At 40.6% G+C, this 24,030-nt stretch overlaps 1 protein-coding gene across 1 annotated transcript in view; it reads left to right on the forward strand.

The window, feature by feature from the left end:
* The window catches only part of DRC11 (dynein regulatory complex subunit 11), a 118,514-nt gene that overhangs the window by 37,246 nt on the left and 57,238 nt on the right, over positions 1-24,030 (forward strand). Inside the window, exons 7-9 of the mRNA XM_075711189.1 lie at positions 11,491-11,575; positions 19,018-19,143; positions 23,879-23,954. Of these exons, the coding sequence (XP_075567304.1) occupies positions 11,491-11,575; positions 19,018-19,143; positions 23,879-23,954 (287 nt within the window). The remainder of the gene's footprint in view (positions 1-11,490; positions 11,576-19,017; positions 19,144-23,878; positions 23,955-24,030) is intronic.

Genomic DNA, 24,030 nt, shown 5'->3' on the forward strand with positions numbered 1-24,030 from the left:
TATGTGCCATTTTCAGCTTCTTATTCCCTACTGAAGTTTTTCTTCTGCATCACAAGTGCTTTTAAAGGAAGTGCAGTCTTAGCTACAAGTAGTGCCATTAGCACAGCACTATGATATTGGTCTTAAATGAAGTAGCAAGCCACTCTCCCAAGCAGTAACGTGATGCCTGACAGATGCTGATTACACATTGTCCTTTACAAACGCTTAAAGTCAAATCATGGGCAGGCAGCAGGTCAGAGGCACAGTGATCCATGAATGGGACAGCCATGATATAGTGGTTGAAGAGGACAGTATGCACATACAGATCATTTTAATCCAGGGAGGCAAAAAACAATGCAAGTTGAAGTTATGCCAGACTGGACTGTATTTCTTTCTGCATTGATACTATAGACATAAGGCAGACAGAGATCTAGCTACTGAAATGTATCTGATGCCACCTTCAATATCACCTCAGATTTACCCATCTTCATCACACCGTGAAAGAATGCAAGCAGCTGCAAACCAGAATCACATCATTTTACCACACTTGCATCGAGTAGGCTAGGTTGTTTTAACCACTGACACAAAAGGCTACATACTACTCTTACATGCCGTGCTGTATTTATTCCAGTATTTAAATAAGGGTAGATCAAAGCACAAAGCTTCTCTGTTCATTTTCAGGCTCTTAGTCCCCAATTTTCCAAACAGATATAAAGGGTGCATATGCTACATAGGACATGCAGGGAGATTCACATGCCCCAAGTAAGTTGAATTTATCATGCATGTGCACAACTATCCATCCAGCGTATGAGCGATAGGTTCAGGGAGAGCACAGACATTTCAGAGAGTTTTTAATCAGCTAATACCACTAATACCCTTGAAATACTTCAAGTACCTTTCACAGTCAGGTGGTGGCAGAAGAAATACAGCATATGCAAAACCTTTTCAGAACAGGGAGGAGGGCAAAGTCCTGAGAGCGCTGACACAGAGCTTAGGTGCAACTGGCACTTTTCCAGGTGGGCAACCTGTCCAGGGCACCATTTCTCAACCCTCCCCAAAGCATTATCTTCAGATTAAAGTGATGGGCCATGGCAAAACAATTTAAAGCAGCCATGCCCAGTTTACAGCTGCTTTCCCTTCCATAGAGGTGCGTTTTGTTTCGCTAACACCTTGACTTCTAGAAGCAAAAGCAATTGCTTGAATTTCTCATAAACAAATCCAAGACAAAATGCTCTCTATACTCCATTTCACTCCAAATCCCAAAGAAACTTGTGATGTTGGAGGTCAAGTTATTTCTTTTGGCTGGCCTTGCTACAAAAATCGCAAGCTTTATTTTCCTCCCTACAGAATTCATATTGTGTTAATAAAGTACCATTGATTCCCTCTGGCTGACTCTGCAGGAAAGCTATTCTCGCAAAGCTTCTAGTCTGAGTTAAAGTAATCTTGCTTAAAACTGGCCATAATTGTTTCAGTCTCTTAAGTTTAATACTAAGCACAGGAAATATTGCCAATTTGAGTCAGGGTTCGGCATTCTGTGAAGGCAGGATAAGCTGACCGAAGGTAAGGAATTCAGTAAACACAAGGGGAATTTGACCTGGCATTTCTTTGAGTCAGCTTCTGTATTTTTGACCTCGCTGTAAGGAGAATGGAAAGATAGAAGAAAATCAAAACAGATGAGAGTTTAATGAGAGTTGCGCACTCCAGAGTACTCATTACTCCATCAGCCAAGTCCCCCAGACGAGGTGCTGGGCCCTGAGGGGAGTTCCTCCTCCGCAGGAAGGATCGCTCAACCCACTCTCCCTACAGCCAGGTTGACAGAATCGCATTCCTCTAAAGGCTGTAGACAGTCAACAGGAAGCTGACACTGGAAATAAGCCTAGGGACAGTCTGACTGTGTGTCATCTGATGATGAGCAAGTCCAAAATAGAAGGACAGGCACTAAAAGAAGTGTAGGCCTAGGAAGCAAAACATGGGTACAGTGTTGGATGTCAGCATCTGTTCTGTAGCTTTCAGAGAAGCAAAAAGGCAGGATTTCTGGTTCTCTCAGGCCTGTTTCTGATAAGCAAAATTTTACCCCAACACAAATGTGTACAGTCAATTTGATTAATTCCTCACTAACAAGGCAGTTACCAGTAGGCCTGGCAAGGCCAACGGAAACCATTCCCTCCAAGGGCAGGGGTGGCACATCCAGCTGTCCTTAGTTCCCCTGGCAGATGCTTTCACTGTTACTGCAGAGAGCCTCACACCAGGCTTACCAGCAGTTCTGCCCAAGACTGTTATGCATTGCAGAAGTCAAGCCAAAAAAACCTAAAATAACCTCATAGGAATCTGCTTTCCAGTTCTTTTAATCTTATTTCCATTTTGTACCATGGTGGGTAAATTTAATACTCATCTTCTCTAGGTTTGTCTAAGCTTTCAGTATGCATTAGATGTTATTAGCTCTTGCAAAGAAGTTCAGTTACGTAGGTCAGTATGTGACTTCTCCCAATCCTGAGTTAATTCAGATTTGAGCTCCGAGAAAACATTTGGCAAAATATTTTTTGAGGGGAGGGAGGGACATGCAAAATCAGAGCACCAGAACATTTTGTGAGAGTTGATATTGCCAAATTTTTGTTATGATTTTTCTATTTTTTTTTTTTAATTCAAGCTAATAATGGAACTGTAAAATAAATCTTTTTGTTTCTCCCTGGCATTATTCATGCCCATATTGCCCTTTACTTCCATTTAAAAACCTAGCAGTAATTTACAGTGCTACCTTCCCATGTCTCCGATTCATTTCAAGGAGAAAAACCTATTGCCATTTTGAACCAGGAGTAATTTTTGTCAGAATTTTGAAGTTACCAATATGTCAAACAGTCCTTTTCCTTCCTCCAGTATGGTTTACAGCAGGAAGCAGGATAACCAGGAGTCCTGACAGAGAAAGCTCGTAGCCCAAGTCTGTCTGAAGGGGAACAGAGATTCCCTTTTCTCTAGTACACAAATTACCTATTGCTATCCTTAAAAGACCAGGAGGATCTTTGAAAAGGTAGAATAACTTTATGGCAAAGCAGAACAAACTATTCAACTGTAAGAACTCAAGAAGCTTAAGAACTGTACTGGGTCAGCCAAAGGTCTACCTTTCCTGGCCAATAATACTACATGTAATAAAACTATCAGAGAGAATTACCGCATTCCACATTTAGGTCTGTCCCCTCCAACAACTGTTCCCAACTATTACTTGGCTTTGAAGCTCACTTCTACCATTTCAGATTTAAGGCAGGCACTGGGTACCCAAAGACCATCTATTGTTTCTAGTTATGATAATTACTGCAATAAAGGATACCACCTTTCCCCACAAACCTTTCACACTCATTCCTCCATGGGAATGTTTCTTCTTGCACACTGTTGGTCTCACAACACTTGATCTTAAATTTTTAAAGCCAAGTATTTATCCAGAACAATAAAGTTTCCAATGCTCCAAACACTTCTCCCTGCAAGTCACTCCACTGAATTACTTCCACGCATAGCGATCACACATACAAGCAAATGCTCGGAGGATCAATACCTTAGATAAAACATAAAATGTAATATGTCTATGTCCAAACCCATTAAAGATAACAAGAAGCCTGTGGAAATTAATCTTGCTGTATAAGTAATTCTATATTTGCGTAGGTTATTTTTTCTGGAAGTGATTTTCAAAGAGCTAAAGAAAGCACACACCAGGAAAGAAAATGCTGCAGCAAAGATACCTAAAATAAGCTAATACTGCTATTTAAGTAGTTTGAGAGAACTGGTAGGATTACAGAAACAGGCAAGAACTACAAAACAACGAGGGGTTTATTTCTTTAAAGTGTTCCCCCCTTCCCCTTTGTTTTTATTCTTTTTCTGTGCAAAACAGTTTGCTGTCCCTCCACCTAGAGCATATAGCCATCATTCATGCCTTTTCTTCTGCACACAGCCCACATCCTTTCTTACCCTGAAAAGAGTTAAACCCTCTTTTTCCTCCAAAGAACAATTTTTTATTTTCCCTGACAAGGCCTTTTATGCAATTAGCTAGAGAAGCCACGGCCAAAAAGAAAGAATAACACATGTAAAATCATGGCAGAGAACAGAGTAGGTAGTAACTTGTTGAGTCTATTACCAGACAAAATGTTTAAATCAATGGTGTGTTCTCATAAATCAACAGCCATATTTAACCTTAACTATAACCATCCCTAAGCAATATGGAATAGAGAGAAAACACTTAGGAAAAAAACGGTGATGCTCCTGAAAAGAGGAGGGGAGGAAGCAGCAGATGAGAGTAGCACAGTGTAGGGTCATCACACAGACAAGGAATTTGTTTTATAGGTCAGAATTGAGGTGCCACAGCATTCGGTGCTGAGCAGAGACTGCCAATCACACTGACTCATACCAAGTCTGGTGGTGATTTGGAGATGTTAAAGAACCATTTGAACCTAGTTAAAACCTGAACATTTATGTAGGTTGTGTGCTAAAACAAAAATTGAGCCCAGAAGAGCCAGAACTCTGTGCTACATGATCGGAGACAAAAGGGTTTGCATTGCAAACCATAAAAGATCATTCTTTTTCAATTACGCTTGATGGATCTAAGTTATTATAAGAGGAGTAAGTTTGGAAAAGGGGAGAGCAGTAGCAGTGAACCAGAGAACAGAATGTAACTTGAAAAACAGTGCAAGAATCTTATTAGATCCTTTTCTTACTTTGCTGGGAGTGGAAGAAATCTCTTTTCACTCCTCCATCTTTGTTCATCCCCTTACTCTTCCAGTTGAGCTGGTCTGATTCAGATTTAGGGCCCCCATTCATTCCAGTTAGATGGCTTTACAGAAAAGCTTTTTACCAAACCCATGCTATGTTCCCATTGACAGGATTTCACTGCTTTCCAGAAAAGTAATGGATTTCTCACATACCACAGTTTCTAAAGGTCACTTCTTCAGCAATGTCCTCCGCAGCACAGAAACATTTAGTAGTTCTGTTAAAGCAATGGCTCTCACCCAAAGAAACACATTTTGCCTACTGCGAACTCTGGCACACATCAGTTTGATTTGCAACAGTGCAAGCAAGGCTCCCAAACACAAGTTTCTGTTCAGTGGCCTGTGACTATGTAACAGGGAGCAGGTCACCCACAAGAACTATCCTCAACTCCTTGCCTGCAGAATGGGAAGCAGCAGGCTTTGGGGTCTTTAGTCTGTAAGGGCTTTCCTAGGGTACTGCTGAAGTTTCTCACAAGGTGGAGGTTTCTTCCTAGCCCTACCGTCCCATCTGACCTTATTTGATTTCTGCACAGCCACTGAGTCCAGTCCTACCAAGCAGCCGTACTTTTTACAAATTTCATTTGTTCATTTAGGCAAACAGTTTCACTAGAACTGCATCCTGCATATGAAACCTGATAGTTGCAATAGAATTTGCTTCTGCTTTTGCTTGCACTCCTTAACACATTGTCAACACTCCCACTGAAGCAATCATACTGAAAATAAGAGTTGCTTCTTCCAGTTCTGGCATTTGCACATTTTTATGAGATGCTGGAAAAGCACAATTGGATATTTTTTTTTTTCCTCCTGCAAATGTTGAGACAATAATAAGTTACAGATTCACTGAGTTTTGACTTGCCTCAAAACCAGGTGTTTCTGACATGTACCATGTCTCTCAAATATATTACACACTCCAATGCTCTTCTTACCAAGAGCTTAAGCTTTTTACAGTCTCCTCTCCCCATCAACATGCAACAAGACTTTCAGACTCCCCTGACCACCAGTTTAGTTTTTGCATAGTGCTGCCTTTTCAGTGACATGCAGAGAAAGCATCAGGATGCGTGAACTTTGTGGGTAATGTGTCAGCTAGATATAGTGACTGACGTGCAGGGAAAGCGTCAAAGGACTATGAATATTGAAAATAAATGCTGGGCAGATTAGAGGGAATGCAGACCAAGTAGTTTTCTTTTTTCACTCAACCAAGAGAGCAATCTAACAAACACCAGTCTGCATTTCACACTCAGTGATCTCTAACAGGCTAAAGCCTTACACAGTGACTGTAGTTGCAACTCAACTTTTGGAGTCAACGAACAATGCAGGTGCAGGTATAATGCTCTTCTACTCCCCAGTTCAATTTTCAGCCTAGTTGCTGACTATGGGAACCTCTGCAGCTCCACCTTCTGTAAGTCTTGGTTTGCAGCGTGGTTAGAATCATAGAATCATAGAATTGTTTAGGTTGGAAAAGACCTGTAAGATCATCCAGTCCAACCATTAACCCACACTACCAAGTCCACACTAAACCAATCAAGGGTAGACTAGACTAAACCATGTCCCGAAGTGCCACATCTACCCACTTTTTGAACACTTCCAGGGATGGTGACTCCACCACCTCTCTGCGCAGCCTGTTCCAATGCTTGACCACCCTTTCCGTAAAGAAATTTTTCCTAATTTCCAACCTAAACCTCCCCTGGCACAGCTTGAGCCCATTTCCTCTCGTCCTATCGCTAACTACATGGGAGAAGAGCCCAACACCCACCTCACTACAACCTCCTTTCAGGTAGTTGTAGAGAGCAATAAGGTCTCCCCTCAGCCTCCTCTTCTTCAGGCTAAACAATCCCAGTTCCCTCAGCCGCTCCTCATAAGGCCTGTGCTCCAGACCCTTCACCAGCCTTGTTGCCCTTCTCTGGACACGCTCCAGCACCTCAATGTCTTTCTTGTACTGAGGGGCCCAAAACTGGACACAGTATTCCAGGTGCGGCCTCACCAGCACCGAGTACAGGGGGACAATCACTTCCCTGCTCCTGCTGGCCACACTATTCCTGATACAAGCCAGGATGCTGTTGGCCTTCTTGGCCACCTGGGCACACTGCTGGCTCATGTTCAGCCAGCTGTCTACCAACACCCCCAGGTCCTTTTTGGCCAGGCAGCTTTCCAGCCACTCTTCCCCAAGCCTGTAGCGTTGCATGGGGTTGTTGTGACTGAAGTGCAGGACCCAGCACTTGGCCTTGTTGAACCTCATACAGTTGGCCTCGGCCCATCGATCCAGTCTGTCCAGGTCCCTCTGCAGGGCCATCCTGCCCTCCAGCAGATCAACACTCCCACCCAGTTTGGCGTCGTCTGCAAACTTACTGAGGGTGCACTCAATCCCCTCCTCCAGATCATCAATAAAGATATTAAACAAGGCTGGCCCCAAAACAGAGCCCTGGGGAACACCGCTCGTGACCGGCCGCCAACTGGACTTAACTCCATTTACCACTACTCTCTGGGCTCGGCCACCCAACCAGTTTTTTACCCAGCGAAGACTACGCCCGTCCAAGCCATGAGCTGCCAGCTTCCCAAGGAGAATATTATGGGAGACGGTGTCAAAAGTTTTGCTAAAGTCCAGGTAGATGACATCCACAGCCTTTCCATCATCTACCAGGTGGGTCACCAGGTCATAAAAGGAGATCAGGTTGGTCAAGCAGGACCTGCCTTTCACGAACCCATGCTGGCTGGGCCTGATCCCCTGGTTGACCTGCACATGCCTGTTGAGTTCACTCAATATGAACCTCTCCATAATCTTTCCGGGCACCGAGGTCAGGCTGCCAGGCCTGTAGTTCCCCGGGTCCTCCTTCCGGCCCTTCTTGTAGATGGGCGTCACATTGGCAAGCCTCCAGTCATCAGGGACCTCCCCTGTTAACCAGGACTGCTGATAGATGATGGAAAGTGGCTTGGCAAGCTCCTCTGCCAGCTCCCTCAGTACTCTCGGGTGGATCCCATCGGGCCCTATAGACTTGTGAGCATCCAGGTGACATAGCAGGTCATTAACTGCTTCCTCCTGGACTATGAGGGCTCCATTCTGGTCCCCATCCCTATCCTCTAGCTCAAGGGCCTGAGTACCCTGGGGATGACCGGTCTGGCTGTTAAACACAGAGGCAAAGAAGGCGTTAAGTGCCGTTAGAGCCACACAGGTGGAACCAAGAAGAATTTCCACCGTAAAGCTCTCCCCTCTACACTTCCAGGAAACAAAACAGCATGCTAGACTCGAGTTTGGAGCAAGTTCTTATATCATCTGGATTAATTTTCTTTCAGTATTATTGCCTTAGAACTGGCTCTAATCATGAATACTTCATTGTTTCTAGGAAGTTTCAAAAGGAGAGGGCAGTTTAAAATTATTTGAACAGTTAATATTGTAAAGCAAGCTCAAAATCATTCTACATGTTTGAAAGGATCCTCCTAATTCAAGAGCTATTCACTGTTCAAAGTGGGACATGCCTGGTGGCACCCTCTTGAGCCATAGATGACATGTAGCTTATCTGATGGAACAAAGATATAGGAATATCCTTGGCTGTTCATGAAGTGCATGCTGGCTACTCATTTTATCCTGGTGTTTTGTCATTACCAACAACTGTAAAACAAGCTTATACAAAATAGTTTAGGTCCAGTTGAATCCAAATTAGCATCTTATGACAAATGCATGAGACAACCCATTGTGATGGTTCCAAGTAGAATGCTGCCAAAAAGTGAGTGGAAAATGAAAATTGAGATTCATTACATTTAAAATGGACTTTTGACCAGGAAGATCAATGACTGCATTTTTCTGTGCAGATTTACAGGCCAAATGAATTCCTGGTTTAACCTCTGAACTCAGAGGGTTTCATAAAGAGAAGAATTTGTCTATAAGGGTCATGCATGTGCATGATTTCTAGGCATTACGAGATTGAAGTTGTAGTCATTTGTCCTGGTTTCGGCTGGGATAGAGTTAATTTTCTTCCTAGTAGCAGGCACAGTGCTGTGGTTTGGATTTAGTAGCAGAAGAATGTTGATAACACGCTGATGTTTTTAGTTGTTGCTAAGTACTGCTTATGCTAGTCAAGGACTTTTTCAGCTTCCCATGCTCTGCCAGGTACACAAGAAACTGGGAGGGGGCACAGTCAGAATAGTTGATCCAAACTGACCAAAGGGCTATTCCATACCATATGACATCATGCTCAGCATATAAACTGTGGGGGGTTGGCCAGGGAGCAGCGATCGCTGCTCGGGAACTGTCTGGGTATCGGTCAGTGGGTGGTGAGCAATTGCATTGTGCATCACTTGCTTTGTATATTGTTATTATTATTATCATTATTGTACTGTTGTTATTTTTTTTTTTTTACCTTATTTCAATTATTAAACTGTTCTTATCTCAACCCAGGAGTGTTTCTCACTCTTACTCCTCCGATTCTCTCCCCCATCCCATCGGGGTAGGGGGAGTGAGCAAGCGGCTGCGTGGTGCTTAGTTGCTAAACTATGCTTAGGGGCTAAACCATGACATCATTTAAACCTAGAAGAGAAAGAGGAAAACCCACAAGAGGTCAGATAGGGAAATGAGAATTAAGAATACTGCTCCCTGACCATTAGACAGCAACTGATACACTAAACAACAGTATGCAGGAAAGGATGAAAATCCAGAAAACACAGATGTCCCTCAAGAATTAGCATGACTGAAATGTGTGGTAGCTCTCTGCTCTCAGGTCACCAATGATCATGGGAACTTACATTCTGCATTGCCCTCAACCGAAGACCCAGTCCCCAGACAGCTGGCTGTCAACCATGTACTAACCACTTTTCTTAGAATCATAGAATGCTTTGGGTTGGAAGGGACCTTGAGAGATCATCAAGCCCAACCCCCCTGCAGTAAGCAGGGATTGAACCTGTGAACTTGGCATTACTAGCACCATGCTCTAACTTCTTCCGCATGTGTGAAAAAAAATTGGGATTACCTTCTCTTCACCTCAAGTTATTTTTCAACAGAAGTGCTTACTGTAGCCGCTACAAAAAGATGCGATGAGCCATGTCATTGTTGGACTGGATGATCTTAAAGGTATTTTCCAACCTAAATGATTCTATGATTCTATGTCATCTCAAACAGCTGCACCGGCTGTGAGCAGAAGAATCAAACAAAATACAAATTATAAACAAACTGGAACCCACTTCCAAATTTGAGAATTTGATAGAATTTCTACAGCACTCAGATACACACTCATCATACATACCCAAAGGGTAAATATTTCCATCTCCAAGAGCTGTAAATGATTTGAAAGTAAAAGCTAATACAAATACCAAATGTAACACTAATAAATACTGAAAGCTGGCACTGATACCACATTCTGGTGGTGGACTCCAGACTGATTCTTCACCCACAGAGCATATTGCCTTTCCTTCCTCCCAGCTGGCATCACTAAAGTAGGAACAGCCTTAATATCAGATCTTGAGAAATTTGTTGCTGTAAGCTAGACTTGTAGCAGCATTTAAAACAAGATTGCATTTAACACAAAATTGAGCCATTTTCTGGCTGTTTGTAAAAATGAAACATGATCTAACATTAAATTAACTAGATGATGCAGGTTTGAGGCCAAAATCCCATTCTTACTAGATTAAAAAAAAAAAAAAAAAAACCACAGCACCACTAACAATGGCATCCCTTTGTTTATGCATACTGGTTTCTGAGAATGCAGTGACCGAAGTTTTGCATTTGTTTGCATATAGAACTAGTAATTGTTGAACATGCAAGTCAGAGCTTATAATCACAGGTGAATGGTTGGTTGTTCTTTTGTAATTTGTATTACATTAATACTAGCTAGGGATCCAAACTGTACACATGGTACTATAGAAACATAACTGATGCTCTGTTCCAAGGTTCTCAGTTTAAAATTGAGTCTACTGCTTAACAGTAGACTAAGAAAATCCCTTAAGGTACCAGTTGTTTTAAAAAAAATGAAAGCCATTTTTATGAATCACATTGACCTTTCTGAGCTATTTTCTTCTCAAGGGAAATTTCATTTCATTTAGAGGAAATGTTACCATTCTGTTTGAAGTAGCGCAAGGATTTTTCTGAAGGCTCAGAATTTTCTTTGAAACAGAAAATCTTCCTGATATTACCAAACAAACAAAAAGTCTTACTGATGTAATCCAAAAAGCTATAAAAGTCAAAGATGTGAAAACATTCTTATCAATATAAATGGCCTTTAGATCGTAATTATTATTTATATCTTTTAATCTCTTTCTGAAAGGTTTGGAAGCACTCTATGTTATCCATGCCATCCATGAAATCTTACTACAAAGCCCCTCATTGCCCCCTCCCCAGCTTCCATCACCACCTAATTGTCCAAGTACATTGGAAATTTTTAAGGGCAAGACCCTCACACAAAAATACAATCTGGAATTTGTAGATCAAAACCTGATTTAAATAAAATGATTTTTTTTTAAAAAAAAGCTACATGTTTAAAGCAGAGAGCAGAGCTATAAACAAACACTTTAAGCTAAGTCTCTCAGCTGTGAAGTGATGTGCAGTCCTAAGAAATTCCCTGAGAACTTTCAATGTTTGGTGGGCCACAGGACAAGACACACGGGTTAGTAACTGTTTTAATGATTTACTGGACAAGAAGCCAGTGTCATAGGAGGTAATACACTCTGTTTTCAACTAGGAGGCGAGGGAGGGTATGCTTCCCCACCTTCTAACATCTTTGTCAACTAGATGAAAAATTACAGATTTTAATTCCTTTTCCATCTATTGTTTCTCACACAGGCATATCATAGGCAAGTTTCCTGACTATCCTACTGAAGAGGCAGGAGGTTCAATGGCTATTTTTTCTCAAAAAACTCCAGAGCAGGTACTGTCAACTCCTATAATGCAAAAGGTTAATAGGATTGGGGAAGGAATATCCACAAAACATGTCTGTTTAAGTAATTTTTCATAACAATGGCCTCTAGCACACCAGGAACCTTATTGTTAAAGAGCATTTTCCTGCAAGTGAAAGGATTGTTTTCTTCCAAGGTAAACCACAACACTCACTACCAAAATTTATTCCCTTTCAGGATGTGCAGCCACTTAGTCACGGCGGAAGGTGCTCAGGCATGCAAGTTACACAGATAAATGTCTGAGGGAGCTAAGAGGAAAGAGCTCAGCTACAAAGAGTTGCTCTCCTGTTGCAAAAAATCTGTGTAGTTAGACTGGTGCTAGCTACTAGTAGAAATATATATTAAACAGTTTAAAGAGCCTTGGTTTAAAATAGTCATCCAAAGCTACCCCAGAGGCTAAAATTGGTTCCAGTGTGTTTGCATTCAGTATCAGCACAGTCTAGCAATAATTAGTTTAGCTTAAGCAGAGAAGAGTTTGTGTCCTAAACCTTGATTTACTGCCAAGGATCCATTAAGCAAGCTTGAACAAGGGGCACATTCAAGTGAAGGAAGTATCTTAATTTATCTTACATATTCTTGTAGTGAACTTTGATGTTTTTCCTGTTAAAATCCCTCTTCTGACTTCTCCAGCTTAGAAATGGCCGATAATCTCTTCCGCTGATTATCTGGGTGTCACATAGAGAAGGTGATTAAGGCCAGTTGAAGCAGTGAAGGCAGTGGTTGGCACTCAGAGCCAATTCCACCCTCCACAACGATCTTCCCAGGATGATGAGTCTGTTGAGGGAAATTATAAACAGGAAGCTCTGCACAGGAGCAGGATTTGGCCCTTGAGTGAGCAAGGCATGGTAGCTACTGCAGGCTAGGAAAACTAAACTGTCAAAAACTGACCTCTGTGATCCTTAAGACTCCCCTGTTGAGACAGACTGTTGTGTTCATTAGCTGCCTGCAACTGATGATCTAACACAGGTATGGTAAAAAAATATTTTGGATTCAGTCCTTCCTGGAATCATAGGGAAAAGCCTGGGACATGCTAGCAGCATCTATATGGTTTGAGGGGATATAAATACAGACTAGCCCAGCATAAAGCACAATACTCTAACCATTAGTTACTTTGCTTACAAAAATATGCAAGAAAACAGCTGCAAACAGCTCTCCGTGCCTCAGTAAAACTGAGCTCAGGGCACACTCCTGGTTTTAGCCAAGTTCAGAGTGCGCTAAGGTCAACCCCATTGGCCTCTAAGCCACTCTGTTGTTCAGTCCCAGACAGAGTGAAGGAGACCCATCGGTTAAGTTTTCAGCTTCTAAAGTAGAAACACATGCCAGAGTCAAGAAGGCTTTGTTGGCTGCTCTGAGCAGCAGGGGAGCCACCCAGCAAGTACAGCTTATTGCTGGAGAAGGTTTCAGGGGACTTTAGGCTAATTAGACCTGCTACCAACAAGGATAAACACAATTCAGAAAGAAAATGTTACAAGATATTATACTGAGCAAAACTGGGTATGGTCGTAGGTTCTGGAGAAACACATTCTTCCTCTCCTACTCCCAGTTTTCAATTCCCACTTTCAGCTATTTTGCTGTCTTTCCTGGGCATCTGCTTTCTCTTTGCATTAAAAAAAAAAAAAAAAAAGGAAGCCAGAAGTCTAGAGAGATTGTTTTACTGCCTGTTTTTGCCTGCATAAAAGAAAAATACCTGGAAGAAAAAAGACAACTATTTTCCCAGAAAATTTTCACTAGCAATTACCTGATTTTCAAAGAATTTTGGGACCATTTTTTCTCCCTTTTTAGCCAATACAACCGAGAACAGAATGTATGTCACATAACTTTAACAGATACCCAGAATGCAGCTGGCAAAACAAAGTTCAGTCCATTCATGATTTTACCTGAATGTCAGACAAGTAAAACGTTTTTTGTTCACCTGAGTCAGCCACATATTAAAAATCCCTAAGGCAACCAGTTTTGTTCCACACTGGCCTACTGGGCAACATAGTAAATGAAATCCTGGCCCCATTGAAGTTAATGGGAGTTTTGTCCTTGACTTCAGGGGAGGCAAGATTTCACCTCTTGTATATATTAGCTTCTGTGAATGGGTTGGTTACTCCCAAGTTAAACTCCGTGAAAAAAAATCAGGACTGAACTGTATTTAAAAAGCAAGCATTTTATAAGACTTAGGTAAAGACACTTTGGGGAAAATAAAATACAAATTAATCACTTCACGAACCATTGCTGCATTATTATACATTCTATATTTCTTTATCCTTTGACAACTCTGACCTTACTTGACTTTGTAATGTAGCTGGCCTTCTGCACAAACTGCTTTCATGACATTTTACAAATACCTTTCAAAAAGATATGCCAAAGAGATCCCAATGCAAAGTACTTGGTGGTTTAGTCAGAAAAATATATACTGTCTCTTGACTGAAAGGAAACTTTTCTCTACCTACTTTTTAAGAGAAAATTTGATTCTGAGACATCTGTGTAATCTCCCTGCATCTGTATCCCTAAAGGTTTTTTATATTTTGCTCTGAACATAATCATCAGATGTGACAATTCTTAGCTTTGTCCTTATACTGCTGCCAACAAAATTATGATCTTTTCCTGTAGTTCATTAAGTCTCATTACCATGAAAATAAGCCAAGAGAGTTGCCATTTAGCAGGCACATTCCCCCTCTCACAACTCCCCCTCATTTCCAATATTAAATAACTTATCAGAATAAAAGATGCTTACTTATCAAGATTTGGGTTGTACATTCAATTGCTGCATGGAGGACAAAGTCATTTCCACATTACTGTAATCACAGTATCTGATCCAGCAGCATCTAGAGAAGGGGTGAGAAAAAGTATGTGTTAGCAAACATATGCTCCTGATCCTCGCTTGGCACTCTGTGCAGTATTATGCTGCTAATTAGTATTTGTTATTACCAACAGCTAAAGATCCCCACAAATCCCAGTAATCAGTTTGATTGTGAATGGCAGTGCAAGAGATCCCCGGTAGTTAGTTAGTACTTACTTAATGTCCCTAACTATGTCCCAGGTAGGGACAGTAAAATGCAATCAAGTACTGCAATATTCACATATACACCCCCATGTGTAATATCTTACTCACTTTTACCAAATGAATAGATCACAAATAGCTTTAAAGCATCAGAGAATGATTCAAGAGGCTGTGCAGAGTTGTACTTTCTAGTACCCAGCATCTTGCAAATATGCTTTTATCTCCACAGCAAATATACCAACTGTATTTTTCAGTAGATGCCTACAGTTACACTCATGTTTATTTTCCTCTGTTCCACACTATTCTGGATGCTCCTTTTAGAAATTATCAGACTAGATTTTCACAAGTGCTAAACACACAGTGCTGCCAGCTGGAGCTGGGCACCTCAAAGCCTTAAAATATTCTGATTATTTCAAGTTAACCATGCAGGAGGATGGAAGTGGTACTCAGTCTCTATTAAGCTACACAATGGGCAGATGCATTCACCTCCAGACAATGATTCACTAGTGAAGCCATTCAGCAGGTAGACTCCTAGTCCAGCAGCTCTCCACTGCCAGTGAACATGATCTCTGTTGGTTGAAGTCAGTAGTCTAAGGCTGTATGCCTAAAGCCAGGCAGCATCAACAACCCCTTTTCACCTCTACCACCCACTTTCCCTAAAAAAACCAACCAAACAAACAAAAAACCCACCACCACTACACCAAGCAAAGCTAACAGATTTTTCATAAACACATTCAGTGGAGACTAACATTTTGAAGCGTTTGCCAGAAAACACAAGAGTGATTTTAACTGGCGAGTTAAACTACATTTGGGCGACATCTGCCAAACAGAAAAAGACTAGAGCATATATCAATCATAGACTGAAATGCATGACTATTAAAGCCAACTGCAAGATTTTGCAAGATCCCATAAAGCTATGAAATCCCACCCAATGTTTTGAATTCATTCCTGCAAGAAACAGATCACTGGGGTTGTTTTTAACAGCTTAAGCTTTGCTTGCAGGTACACACCCAAAAGTAAACAATGCCCAAGAAATGCCTTGACAGGAGAACACTACATTACTAAAAGCTACACAAATGGATTTGCCTGCAAGAGGAAACAAATCCAGAGCATTGACCCTCAGCTAGCTTGATAAGACAGACTCCCAGGCCCACCATGATGAAAATACCATCTCCTCCAACTGACAAAAAAATAATATCACCTTACAGAAGTCATCAGCCTACAGAAAGAATTGTAATTAAATGTCCTCAAGCTAGGGGGGCAAGATAGGGGCACGCACATCTACAGCATACTGCATGTTACATACAAGTGATACAAATGGGCAGTTTGGCAGCCTACTCTGGGACACAGGGATGGCATCTCTTCTCATCTCGGAGACCTGTTTTCTTGAAGAATCTTGGGCGTTTTGTCTTAGGTTTAAAAATAGCTTTTTCCTGTCGAGGTAATACTCAAAAGAGAGCACATTTTCTCTCTAGGAACACCAGGCTATGTGCATATAAAGTGTTTCTGTTCAAAATGGTTTTAGAGCCAGAATTACAATGCTCTGAGGCTGTCTCTCACCTGCTGCAGTTGGAGATCCAGAATTCCCAGACTCGCTCTATCCTTGCATTTCATCTACGCCCACAGCACTAATAAAAGACAAGAAGTTCAAGTAAGGTCTTTCAAGAGATGAGGGAAGTCTTACTCTTGAGGAAGAACATTTACCTCAAGTATCAGCTTGCCTGAGCCAACACCAAGCTTTCTATGGCTGAGGAACATAGAATATGTTAGTCCTACTGGCACCTGGGGGTTTTTGTATACCTGTCTCATAAACCAACATCAAGCATTTCCATTCATAGGCTGCACTCTGTTTTAGGGCCCCTCTCTTTCCCAAAAAAGGGGATTTACACTGCAAGAGTTTGGAAACACACTTGAACTGATGTATGAATAGAAAAGTCCATTTGACATCAGTTTAGAGGAAAATGCCTTTTCAGCCTTGGAAGAAAATGTTACTGGAGAAGACTCATCACTAGCACAACAGGAGTCCTACAGAAGACTAGAAAAAAAGGGGACTAAAATTCATCTATTCTTACTGATGCACATTCTCTTCCCCAATATTAAGAGTTTTCTAAGTGCTTTCAGCACCGTTTCAAAAGGAGGCAACCTAGCAAAGAAAAGGGCAGTCTAAAATAATTTAGGAAGACATCTGCTTTTATTTCCACTATGAAGTTTTCTTCAGGAATAAAAACTGTATTATAATGTGGGTGAATTGCTTAGTATCTCAAACTAACCTTTGCTTGACCTTCCCTTCCTTTCCTCTTCTTTTGTCAGATTCTTCAGGCATCTTCTTGTAGCTGGAGGGGAAATTGTTGTGTATAGAAGAGTACAAATCATTCAAGGTTAGATACACAGCCAGCTTCACCCCAGCTTCTAGTCCTCTGCAGTTATGAAGCTGCTTAGAACAGAGGTGAAAGCAGAGCTGCAGAAGCTGCACCACAGGAGTATAGTGGAGAAGATGCATCTGACACAGAAAAGGAAAAGTTATATTTGCTGTCATTCTCTTTTGGGAAGCAGAGCGCCACTTCAGAAAAGTCAGGCTCCAGATGCTGACAGCATTGCCAATTGCATGGCTTTGGAGCATTTCACCAAAACTACTTGGCATCTCAGACTACATATATGTTGCCAAGGCATCCAAGAGGAAGACTGTACAGGTGTTATTTGGATGTACACAACCTCTGCCTGCAGTTGCTGTGCACGTTTCTAGACTTGGATTGTTGTGTTACTGTACATTTCACTCGGTGCTAACTGCAAGCACCATTTTAATCTGTTCCCATATAGGGAACAGTTAATTCAAGACTTAGCACCATAGCTCATACTGCAGTTCTGAAAACAGTAAACTTTTTTTCTTGCCACCTTACAAAACTAATGAAGGCAAGACAGAAGGATAAGGACAGTTCAACCATTCAGTCCCATTATAGCAGGTTCATGAGAACAGAAACTCTATATAACCGCTTTCAGTATCATTCATCTGTATAAAAACATGAAAGTAAATCATTCCAATCAGAGTCTGGATATACTTAAAACATCACCAGTAGATCTCAAAAACACTGCCTAAAATTAAAACCTTTTGTCAATCACATGTGTGCTTACAGGTATTCTGCTGGATAAATCCACCCCTGAGGTGCTGGAAACAGTTACGAGTCAGAGCAGAGGGTGGAGGTGGAGGTGGCAAGGTTGGATTTCTGGCAGGGTATTAGCCCTACAGTAAAGGATACATTTTGAGTAGCTCTGTTGGTTTTGGATACAACAGGCCTGCTGGGACACTAAAAACCTATTTTGAACTCTCGTCAATCTGTTAATCTATCCCATGGAATGAAATGCTTCACTGCTTATCACCGCAAGATATGACTGAACGGTGCTCGGGGTTTAAATTACCATATTTAATTAAATGTAAGATACTGAAATGCTTGGGGAAATCTGCTAATGAAATTTCACTGGCTGCAAAGTATAGCCCTTTTAGTCATTCCCCTTCCACTGTCCAATCTTCAATGCATTAAAAGGCATTCTTTAGAAAACAAAATGTTTTACTGTTACAGGAAACATCTTACAATTGCAAATTTTTTATTTTCTACCCTCTCATGGTACTGCCAATATTAATGGCCACAGATTTTCTGATTTACACTCATTAGTAGATGATCTTACAAAAGAACACAATAAAAGGCGCCTGGGAACAAGAGAACAGTAGAAGCAGCAAATTTCACCCTCTGTCTTTTTCAGATAATAAAGTATAAATGGCCAGGAACTAAAGTTGTGGAAAATTACATAGCTATACTCAGTTATCACCTGCTACTAGCTTGTAGGGATAAAGATGATGGGCTATCTGTGTGTATCTGTCAGAGTTTGTAACAATATCTCTATCCAATCTCACTCACTAGAAAAATTTCAGTCTTTAGCCACATATTGAAATTAGACATGCCTCAGGGCAATCTCTCAAAATCCATCTTTGTAAAAATCAATCTGCCTTATAAATGCTAAGATAAATTCATAATCCAAGTCCAAGTCCAGAGGAAGCTTCTATCCTACTTAGGATACTGTGCTTCTGGGTGGTTTCAGGAATTGGTCTTACTTCATAGAAGTCCTTACAGTTTAGGACACAGAAATTGCGTCTTTCCCAATGATATATTGGGATAGTCAGTACCTATGCTGAAGTTTGCAGGTGGGAGTGCCCTCAGCATAAATTAAAAAGAATTCTCTAACAGTCAGCCACTCTAGAATTCAGAGGGCTACAAAGCAACATGTATTGGATATCGTGTTTCCCCAATATTGGAAAGCTGAAAGCGAGGGAGGAAAAATACACACTGGTTCATAACTCTTGCAGCATGCCTAACACACCTTGCACATGAAAATATTTGATCAGGTCTTCACATTCCTTTCCATCTCTTTCAGGTTGCTGCAGAACTGGCTGCCAAAAAGGAGGTGGCTTTGCAGAAAAAAGCCCAACAGGAGAAAAAAGTAAAAGAAGAAGGGAAGGAAAAAACAAAAGGAAAAAAACCACAGAAAACTGGAAAGAAAGTAAGTTTCCTGCAGTAAAAACAGTTAGTTTATGAAAACAGAGCCAAAGTCCAGCCTATTCAGCCATGTGCGGGCAGAGGCTGTTAATTTACATTAGACTGGTCACCAAGGCTTCAGGCTTGGGTTCAGAAGACAGAGGAACTGGCTGAGGTCAGTCCCTGTCAGCCTTTCAACCACCTTGGTGATTCTGGGCAACTGAATTTAACCTCTCGTATTTTAGGAGTGGCCATTTTGCCATGGCCATGACTCAGCTCACTGGGAAGAGCTGATGCTTACATGATGCAGACTGCCAGAGACATAGATGAGGAGAAAAATACTCTTTATGGCTTTGACATTGTTGCCAAGACAGTGTGTGTGCACTTGAAAAGCACTGTTGCTTTTTTTGTGCAGATAACAAAATGGTGCCACCCAGCTATCTAACCAAGCATTTCCACTTTTAGTCTTGGGTACAGAGAAGTTAGTTACTGCCACCCCTTCACACAAGAACTAGGAAACAAGAACCTTCGTCTCAGTCAGATCAGAGCTTGCATGCATTTCAAACTAATTTATAAGTACAGTTCCCCTATAGGCCAGATGTGTCTTGTCCTGTAAGCCAATATTTTGTAAGCCTGTAAATAGTAGTCATGCATTTTCAGTCCACATTCTTAGGGTATGAACACTTTTTTGCTTCAAGTCACAGCAGACGCTACTTAATGTATGATAGACTCCCTGAAATCTTTGATGTACTAAGGTCTGGTTTCACAGAAGGTATGCTTGCAAATTATTTCAGGAGCAACTTCACTGAGGAAGACACCTGTGAAACAGCACAGTGACCAGAAGGCATCTTCAAAAGCGAGCTATGCAGCAAAAATTGTAGGCTTTTGCTGAAACAGCAACTTTTGTTTCTCATTTACTTTATCATACAAACAAAGTTGAAACAACATATATATATTTTTTTTAATAAGGGTCATTAATCTCTCACCAAGTATGTGGAGGAGAAGGGCGAGTTTTCTGGGGCAAAGCTTACTCTTCACTGCAAGTTTTACGCAAATTAATTTTAAATCCTAGAACAACCAAAGAGAAAAGAATGCTTTTCTTGGACAACATCCATTAATCTGGCCAAAGCTTTCAACAGCTAGCCAGGAACCTAAACTACATGAACTTAGGAAGCATCAGTCTATCTAGTTTGGAGGTAGATATCTAAGTGTTAACTTGTAACTTAGTGTTTTCAACAAGCAAAGATGCTATTTGGGTCATTCAAAATAAAGTTGGGGTTTTTGGGGTGGGTTTTTTCTCCCTTTGTAAATGAAGATGCACAGCAGGCTGAAGACACAGCATACATTAAATGTGTTTTCCAAGCTCTTTAAGCCTGATCTTGCATTGCCAACTAGGAAGGGTAGTGGCTGCTGCTGTGCAAACAGGAAATTTTTTACGTTCCAGTCACACATGTCTTCAGGCAGTTGTTTGCCATCAGGCTGACACTATCACAGGGTGCACTGTAAGAGTGTTAGCGAAGGCATAATGCTGCAAGCAGTGGAAGGTGATTACTGGTACCACCTCATTGTATCTTATAGTGGCATACCGGAGCCAACCCAGGGGAGCAACAGAGGAGAAAGTGCAACGCCTGCAGACCTAAGCCAAATAATACTGATACCAAGTTGTATGTTGTCCATAAGACTTCTGGTGACTTGCACTAGTGCTGAGTTCAGATCTGTGGGACCACTTCATGGTGTAACAGCTTAAATCAGCACATACACTGCAGAACTCGATCAGAAAGATGAAAGTACATGTATGAAGGCAATAGCTTAGAAAAGCTTTCAAAATTAGAGACTTTAAAGACCATTGTCATTCACAGTTACGGAACCCTGTAGCATCTCAGACAGACCAGTTCCTTTGGGGAGCATTCACGAGGGTGTCCTCTAATAGCTTTGCCATTGTCCTTGCTCCTTCCCAACCCAGCTGACCCAGAACAAATCCCTGTGATGCCTCTGGTCTCACACAGGCAATGGAAAAGGCTGTTCCAGATACTTCAGTCTAAGTCAAAGTGAGACATTAATGTTCAGGCATGCTGAAAATGCCAAACCCAACCCAAACTTCTGAAACTGGATAGCAACTCACTCTTCTACTTAAAAACCTGACTTTCACAGGATAAATTGATTCGTTGTTGGTTTTGCACTTTTCACAAGGTAAGAACCAACAATACCAAAAATTAATCTCAATCCCTTCACAGCCTCCTCAAGGTTGTTTTGAAATGGGATGAAATACCAATATAAAGCTCTAGGGCTTCATAACTTGATGTCATTCTCATCTCTTCTGTCATCACAAGTCCTGTCAAGCAAAATTCTGAGCCATTATAACAGGTTCTCTATGGTTCATTGAGAAAGAACAAAGGGAACATTCTCTCCAAGGTTATAATACTGACAGGGGAAAAAATAGTATCCAAGACCAGTTGAGAAATATTTGGAAAAGTTCTAACAGCAGGACTCTTATTAAAATAAGTATAGGCTATAAGTCATAGTGATACAGACAAAAAAAGAACACCCTGCTCCTAAATTCAGTTCTTAAAGAAAACAAGAGTTTGATCCCAGAAGAAGATTTAAATATTTCTGAAAAGCCCGATAGTAGCCTTTAAAAAGGCATACTTGATATCAAAGTAACTTTGTTGTCTTTTCTCTGTAAGGTGCTGATTTGATTTCCCATTGGGCACCTAAAAAAAAAAAAAAAAGACAACCCTCAACTTCAGCACCATATGATCCCTCTTTTCAATAGCAGTACACAGGTTAGACCAGTCTGGACTGCTTTGCCCAGTAACATGCTGCAACTTGTCTGTCTCACTGAATATGAGCAAGGCTGTGCATTCCTAGATTTCATCCAGAAGTGTTTAACAGCGAGACACATTTTGTCCTAAGTGAAACTGATTAGCAAAATGTCCATAGCAAAAGTGCACAATGGAGTCAATTCAAAATTTTCCCTGCTGTTGAATGAGAATCACCTAGTGTGGGCTAGGCTTTGGAAAGCTTCAGAAGTATATTCAAACTGTTATTTCCATATCTCTGCTTAGATTGAAATGTATATTAGTGGTTGAAGGTGCCTTAGCACACTACACAGAAGAAGCATGCAATCAATCAACTGAACATAGAAAAATACATCAACTGGCTTCAGAGGAGAAGTTCTTTATATTACATTGACTCTTATGCTGTTAATAGAGGCAAGAGGAAATACAGAACAGCATTCTGCAACTGTCCTTTAGACACAGTGGTTTTGATTAAAATCAATAAAACTAACACAACATTATTATTTACATCAGTGTATAAAATCATTGAAGCTAGTAATTAAAATGACTTATTGGCTGATTTGTAACAATAAAAGAAACATTAATGTGTCCTATGCTATTAAGAGGCTAAAAACAAATGGCCAATTTTTAGGCTGTTCTGGGGTGGGGGTTTGGGGGTTTTTTTGTTTGGTATTTTGGGTTTTTTTTCTTTTTTTAAATAGTTAACAATTGTCAGTATTTCCTCTTAGAACATCATGATTTAATAATTTTCTATAAAATATCATGGGAGAATGTTAAAAGGAATATATTCTGCCTACTGCAAAATATCCAAGGATGAATCTCAAAATGCCACACCCTGCAAAAATTGAAAATACATTACAGTAACTGGGAATTTGAGCTCTGGGTGTCAAATCCTTGAACTCTTGCTTATACTTCACCCAAATGGTTCTTGATGATCAGTCAAGAAACTCCTGAATCTCTTTCAAGTGTATCTATAGAACTTAAGGTACAAGTAATAAATGTATTTAGGTTTTGCATGTCCTGCTGGGCCCAAACTTTAGTTACTGTAATAACACTTTAATTAAAAACAGGTATTTAATAATTCAAACGAGCTGGCCACAACTGTATCTGCTGATAGCAGGTATGCAATGGCACCTAATTAGAGGCATACTTAGGGGTTTTATTTTAGTTATTCCAGGAGCTGCACTTTACATCTTACTCATTACTAATGGTTTACAGACTGCACATTGATTAGCAAAGCCTGATAAACTTGTGTTTTCTTGCATAAGTCTACATTCACCTCCTCCCCAAACAGTGATCTAATTTCCCACTGATAACTGTTACCTTATAACATTTTGAGGACTTATGACTGATACAACATGAAGAAACTTTCATAATTTTCTGACAAGTTTTTCTGTCAGAAATACTGGTTCAATGAAATTAAATGATTCCAAGAACATGTCAACGTCATTTAGTTTAGAAAAGGAAATATCAAAATGTTTTGATAAAATTGAAACAAAATATTTTTTTTTGCAAGATACATAGAGATCACTATTTTTCTTTCTGATTACAGATTAAAATGAGGTTTCAACAGTTTTGAATTACTCACAAGCTGGGAATTCCTTTTTGGGGGTGGGAGCAGCCCTACAATAAGGGTAAACTGAAAAAACAGAAAGGTAATTTCACTTATATGTTGCAAGTCCCTACCTATATTACATGTTCAAACAAGCCTAAGTTTAATTCTTGTGACCTCAGTAGGTCAACTGATGAACAGACACCCCCCTTCCTTCACTCAAGGGGATAAAACTTCCTTATAGCCTGCTAGGAAGATTTTCATTGATGAGACAACAGAATCTTATTCTTCAAATTAAAACAAATCTTTAAAAATCCAATTAAAATTACAACATTTTTTTCATACTTGCAAAGTTTCTACCTATTAATAGTCTGATTTTTTTTTTTTTTAACCCCACCCCCCCAATCTAGGAAGAAGAGGAGGGCTGGAAAATGGCTCCCAGTAATTTCCTTTCAATAATGGAGGAAGGAAACAGTCAATACAAAGGTCAGTAGAAAAAGATAACAATTACAGCTGGAATGTTCTAATTCAGCTTAATTTGAATGTCATTCCTATAAGGTCA

The sequence above is a fragment of the Pelecanus crispus genome, chromosome 5 (genome assembly GCF_030463565.1).
Source record: "Pelecanus crispus isolate bPelCri1 chromosome 5, bPelCri1.pri, whole genome shotgun sequence".
Lineage (NCBI taxonomy): Eukaryota > Metazoa > Chordata > Aves > Pelecaniformes > Pelecanidae > Pelecanus > Pelecanus crispus.